Source organism: Nematolebias whitei, chromosome 12 (genome assembly GCF_014905685.2).
Source record: "Nematolebias whitei isolate Nwh7 chromosome 12, NemWhi1, whole genome shotgun sequence".
NCBI lineage: Eukaryota > Metazoa > Chordata > Actinopteri > Cyprinodontiformes > Rivulidae > Nematolebias > Nematolebias whitei.
In genome coordinates, this window is record NC_056509.1 from 9890958 (window position 1) to 9897564 (window position 6607).

Consider the following 6607-nt stretch of genomic DNA (forward strand, 5'->3'; position numbering starts at 1 on the left):
CGGGGTTAAGTGTCTTGCCCAGGGACACAACGGCACATGGTGTGGGAAGTCGGGATTCGAACCTCCAACCTTCCAATCAGAGGTCGGCTGCCACCACCACTGCACCACGGCCGCCCACATATATATATATATATATATACATATACTACTACTATATACTAGACTTTTTAACAAACAGACCACAGTTAGTGAGGATCCACAACCTCTCCTCCTCCACCATAACCCTCAGCACTGGCTCTCTTCAGGGATGTGTGTTGAGCCCCCTCCTGTTTACTCTACTCACGTAAGATTGTGCAGCTACCCATCCAGGCTGTCGCATTGTAAAGTTTGCAGATGATACAGCGGTGGTGGGATGCATCACAAACAATGATGAGTCCAGCTACAGGCAAGAGGTGGAACACCTGGAGAGCTGGTGCAAAGAGAATAACCTTCACATCAATGTGGAGAAGACAAAGGAGATGATTGTGGACTTCAGAAGGAACAAAAACATCTATACCCCCTGAACATAAGAGGATCTGCGGTGGAAGTGGTCTCCAGCTACAAGTACTTGGGTGTACACATGAATGACAACCTCAGCTGGAGCAACAACACCACCAGCCTGATCAAGAAAGCTCATCAGAGACTCTACTTCCTCAGACAGCTGAGACGAGCTGGTCTGGGAAGCTCAGTCCTCACCTCCTTCTACAGGTGTGCAGTGGAGAGCATCCTGTGCTCGAGCATCAATGTGTGGCATGGAGGCTGCACAGCTGCAGAAAGAAAAGCTTTGCAGAGAGTGGTGAAGGCTGCACAGAAATCTGTTGGAATCAGCCTCCCCACTATCACAGACATCTACACCTCCAGATGCAGGAAGAGGGCCACCTGCATCATGAAGGACCCCACTCACCCAGCACACACACTTTTTGCCCCACTCCCCTCAGGAAGGAGGTTAAGGAGCATTAAGTGTAGAACCACTAGACTGAGGAACAGCTTCTACCCTGAGGCTGTTAGACTCATGAATCTCTAACTAGAATAATCACTGTGAAAAACCATATCATGTTGCTGCTGATCTGTTTCATGTTGCTGCTGATCTGTTTCATGTTGCTGCTGATCTGTTTAAATGTTGATGTGTTCATGCGTGCACATCCGCTCACACAGACTCATGTTCATGTTTGTGCTGATGTTCAATGTTTTATGTTATGAGTGCTTAGTGTATATTTAGTTGATGTTTTTCTTAGTTCATATCTTAGATGTTATTACTGTTTTTCTTATACATTTTATTGTTGGATGTGACTGGGACCCCGTGTACATAATTTCGCTCCACCACGTGTACCACATGAGGTGCGAATGACAATAAAGAGACTCTGACTCTGATATATATATATATATATATATATATATATATATATATATATATATATATATATATATATACAGTATATAGATATATATACATATACACACACATTATATGAATGTTTCTGTTCAGTGCCCTGAGGTGACTTATGTTGTGACTTGGCGTTATATAAATAAACTGAATTGAATTGCAAAAAAATAAAATTGCGGACCCCCAAGCAATGGCTCGTGGACCCCCGGGGTCCAGGGACCCCAGTTTGAGGACCACTGAGTTCAAGAGTGGGATCAGTGGCGGCTGCATGGTTCGTTTGCAGCGCATGTCTCTGAGTGCTTGAAGACGGAGAGGCACTACAGCTGAGCCGCTGCTCCCCCAGTTGGAAACGCTGCGTGCAGCCGGGCTCATCGTGCATCACATGGTGTCAGTGTACGTCCTGCAGGAGAATAGCAACATGTCGGCTTTACAGGCTTATACAACAATGGCCAACATGTTTTCATTTTGAAAAGCGTACATCAGGTGACCACCTCCCCCATGTTCACGTGATTGTACACTTGTGAAAATGCTGAGAACTGTAACTCACCCCAAAGTCAATTCCCTCCAACACAATGAGGCATTACATAATTTATTACAACTAAACAGAAAAATGAATCTTTAAACTTGTAGCAGTAAAGTAAAACTAGGCAGTTTGGTTCTGTTGACGGGGCGGGGCACCCCGTTTGTAATGGAAGCACTGATTTATGACCTTGGAGCTTGGGTAATAAAAAGTGTACGTGACATGCTGCCTAGAGATGATGCTTGTGTTTAGTTGAACTGTCTTGACCAGAGTAGAAGTTGTGGGCGGGACAAGAGAAAGTTTGGACTGTAGTCGGTCCACCTTTTGGGGGCGTATTAAAAGATTGAGGTAACATTTTTCTGCTTTGCCTGTTTGCATTATTTTTAAATAATGACATGTAAGATTATGTGTGTTGTTAAAGTTCAAATGTTTTGTACCATGACAGGAAACTGTACAGAACCAGCCTCATGTTCCCAGGGTGGCTGCTCCAGATGATTCACCTCCATCTTCTCCCGTGTTTGCCCTTCAGGTGCCTTCGTGTGCAAGGGTCGTTCAGGATGGCTGATGCCGCTGGGGGAGGCTCTGTGGGAGAGCCCCGACCTCCAGCTGTGCATCCCTGTGAAGTTTAGGAGGGCGCCCCCGCTGCCTCCCCCGCCAGGACCGGCCATGTGCACCCTGCTCTTAGACATGCTCGCCTCGGACCCAGACGCTCGGCCGCCGGCTGACCAGCTGGAGTCCAGATTGTGCTCGGCTCTGAGAGAGGACTCCCACTGACAGCTCGCTGAAGTGTCTCACCCCCCAAAGACAGAACCAGAGCTGGACTCTTTCGACTGAAGTTGCTGCTATAGCGATCGGTCTGCTGCCTCAGGGGGTCACATAAATATTAAAATAAGGTTGTGGAGTACTTTCTATGTCAGGGACGTGGAACAAGCTCAGATTTTTAACAGTGTAGAAAGTTGCATTAACCACAGTGATGGTCCAACAGGTGCAGAAACCTGAGGGACCAATGTTTCCTGTTCAGGCCTGCAAAATGTTTCATTAAAGAATCTGTTTAGTTCCATTTCAAACATCTGCAACTCAACTATTTAGTTTTTTGTCTTTTTTTTTATGTTTGTTGATTTGTTTCTTATGGACGTCAACCTGTTAACTTGTAAAGTTATTTATGTAAAGATTTTATTTTTTGACCTTGTTGTTCTGTCCACCTCCTTGTGGCATTTCCTGATTCTTTCTACAATTTAATACCTGCATCAAACTGCTACACTAATATTAAAGCTTGTTCTCCAGTCTGTGCTGTTGCAGTTTGCAGGAATATTTTTGCTATTAATAAAGATGTGATTTGAAAAACAATTTTTTAAATGTTTTATAAACTTTAAAAAATAGTTTTATAGGGTTTTTAAGTACATAACTTTACAATTTTGGATTTTCTGCTTTTATTGTCTGATTGTCTGTTGCCATATTAAAAAAAAATAACTAAACAATTGAACAGCTTTCTAATTGAAAGGATTTTAAAGGTTATAGTTTGAGTCCTTGTGGTGAAAAGTGTAAGCGGCGGCAGCGTGAAGTTCGCCGACTAATGATGGCTGGTGTTGGTCCTCCTTCAGACAGGATATTAAAGGCAGATTGTTGTTGATCCTATCAGTCCTGCATTCACAGCATTTATTACAGGTCATCAGTCTCAGAACTGGACTCTCCCCACCTCCCTTCAAATGCCTCAGAAAACTTTGTTTTAGAACTGGATTGTGTCCACAAATCTCTTCAATGGACACTTATAAAGTTTATAAGGAGTCCCTCGCTACTTCCTGGTTCGACTTTCACAGGCTTGCTCTTTCGCGGTTTTTCAACAATTATCAACTTTAATTTTACTCGTGATTGGGACGATACGGGATAAAAGTAACTACAAAATAATTACTTTGGACAGACGCTGCCATTTTGTAGTTTTCTTTCAATAAGCCTAAACTTTAAGGCCAGTCAAAAGAACTATGTTACCCAGAAGCCAACAGTGCTTCCAGCTACTGCTTTCTGCCAAAATGGAGGGAAAGTTTTTTTGCAAATCTACGCTATCAAGTTCACAGAACTGGCAGGAAAGTTGCAAATAATTCTGAAGATGAATTCATCCTTCAAGTTGTAGCAGTATCTTCACTGGTGAGTAGAGTTGCATTCGGGCCCAAAAAACCCGGTCTCAACCCGTAGCCATCATTTGCAAACCCCACCTGACCCGACAAATTAACAGTAATTACAGGTCTGAACATCCCCCCCACCACCGACGTTTTTAATTAAGCTTTGACTGCTTCTATAGTTATTAATGATCAGCAGACGTGCCCGGCTGAGGAGGCAGGAGATGGGAGCCGAGGGGGTGTTTGTCCTTTCATGGCCATCAAAGCGCATTAAATCCCTGCTTCTGCTGCATTCTGCATTATTCAGACACGGACCCTGCTCTGACATCTGATATTTTGTGATCTCACACCTGTTTGGGTTGTCAGCCGCGCGCGTCCGCTGAGTGCGGTGGCTGAATGAACATCCATTTCATATCAATTGGCTTTGTTCGTTCTGGTTGCTTTTCTGTCCCATCTGAAGCTTAACTGAACTTTTTACCTCTTTTTCAAGGCTGGTCAACGCACGGTCAAATGGCCACGTGCAGCTTGTGAATGTATGGCAAGCCATGTTACCATATAATTGGATCGTTAGCCGCGCATGTCCACTGATGCAATCAAAAGCCAGACCCGGCCCGCACATTTTTATGGCCGGGCCCTAATCTGGGCCGGGCCGGGTTTGGGTTAGACATGACGGTTCTACTGGTGAGTAGCTGGGCTGCAGTTGATCCAGACTCCATGTGATCTGGATCCTGGGGGCTGCAGGGAACAGACCGTGGTGGGGTTCAGCCTGGTTCTGGTCACGCGGTTCTGGTCTGGACCGGCCCGAGGTGGTGGACTACATCGTGGGCGGCCTTGTGCACTGAGTGTCCTTCCTGAAGCGGCAGCATGTGCACATCAACCTGGATGGGGCGGTGAGCTTAGTCATGCTCCAGGGTAGCTGAACGGAATTGAAGCCTTCAGGTGCTTCAAACGGTGCCACGAGACTGGAACAAAAACCAGGACTGAATTCAGCGAGAAGAGTTCAGCTCAGAACCGTGAAGTGAGGGGAGGGAGGAGTGGGGTTTAGGACACCTGACAGAGCCAGAGCTGCTCACACAACCAGCTTTTCTTCTCCAAAATTCATTCAACCGTTATTTAAACAGGTTAATCCCATTGAGCCTCGGGGACTCATTTACAAGAGAGACCTGATTTCTTAACAAAGAGTGATGACAACAGTGAGTAACAACGACAACAATAGAAAATCATAAAAGAGGCGTACAAATTTAAATTTTTTACAAATAGTAATTTTATTGTGTCTACAAATGTAGGTAAATGTTGATGTATAACAACACATTAAAATACACCAAAATGCAGGAAATGGTATCTCTGTTATTCAAAATTTTCTGTGAGAGGACCCACGGAACCCCCCCCACACACACACACGCACACGACCTGCCCGCTGTTCCGGCATCAGTTTACAAATTCAGCCCTGCTCAGGGCTATGTTTAATAGTGAAAGTAAGAGCATTTCCACACACACAATGATAAGGGAACTCAAGGGATTGGGACTGAACAGCTGTGTAGCCTTAAGAAAACCACTAATTAGTGAGGCTAACTGGAAAAAAGTATTTGATTTGCTAGGGAGCATAAAGATTGGATTCGGGAGCAATGGAAGAAGATCATGTGGTCTGATGAGTCCAGATTTACCCTGTTCCAGAGCGATGGATGCATCAGGGTAAGAAGAGAGGCAGGTGAAGTGATGCACCCATCATGCCTAGTGTCTAGTCATCAATGTAAGATCTTGGTGAAAAATTAATGCAACACTGGATGAAAATAGATCTTGTGATATTGCAGAAGCTTATCGAAACAATGCCACAGCGAATGCATGCTGTAATCAAAGCTAAAGGCGGTCCAACAAAATATTAGTGGGTGACCTTTTTTTGGTGGCAACTTTTTTTTTTTGGGCCAGGCAGTGTATGTATGTTGTTAAAATTATGAAGGTTTAAGAGTTTAGAACATTGCAAGAGTGTGGGAAGGGTTTATAAAGCCTTGAAATCAGTGGTGTAGTCTACGTGATACGTGGGTATACGGTGTATACCCACTAGAAAAGCTTAAGAATTTCAGTATACATATTTAAAAGTGCTCATTGATACATATTATTAAGCACATGTCATTGATATGTTAAATGGCAGTTAAACGCTTACGTAACTATATGTAGCGCTTGTTTATTACATTCGCTTATCCAGCGAATTATTGTATAATTCTGTACCTATTACTTGAACATATAATGCTTTGATACTGATTTATAATTTCTATAACGTTTTCAATACAAAGCCAACTGTTGTACAAAGTTAGTCGTACGTTTATTCAGAGAATAAGAGAAAATTGGAAATGTTCAATATGCTTAAAAATCAAAACAAATTGACAATTCCATTGTACTAACCGGTGTACTTAAGTTTCTAAGCACAGTATATCAACTACAAAAATGTAGACTACACCACTGCTTGAAATATATATGAATACTAAAATAAATATAATGGTTTGCGGTTTTTCTCTTATCTCGGGGGTCTCTGGAACATTAAGCCCCATGATAAATACAGGACCACTGTGTGTGTGTGTGTGTGTGTGTGTGTGTGTGTGTGTGTGTGTGTGT

General features: G+C 43.5%; 1 protein-coding gene across 1 annotated transcript in view; it reads left to right on the forward strand.

Annotated features, from left to right (window-relative positions):
• si:ch211-63o20.7 (Serine/threonine-protein kinase pdik1l-B-like) overlaps nt 1–2725 on the forward strand; it is a 53560-nt gene extending 50835 nt beyond the window's left edge. The window contains exon 3 of the mRNA XM_037685267.1: nt 2413–2725. Coding sequence (XP_037541195.1) covers nt 2413–2657 — 245 coding nt within the window. The 3' untranslated portion in view covers nt 2658–2725. The remainder of the gene's footprint in view (nt 1–2412) is intronic.
• The last annotated feature ends 3882 nt before the right edge of the window (nt 2726–6607 follow it).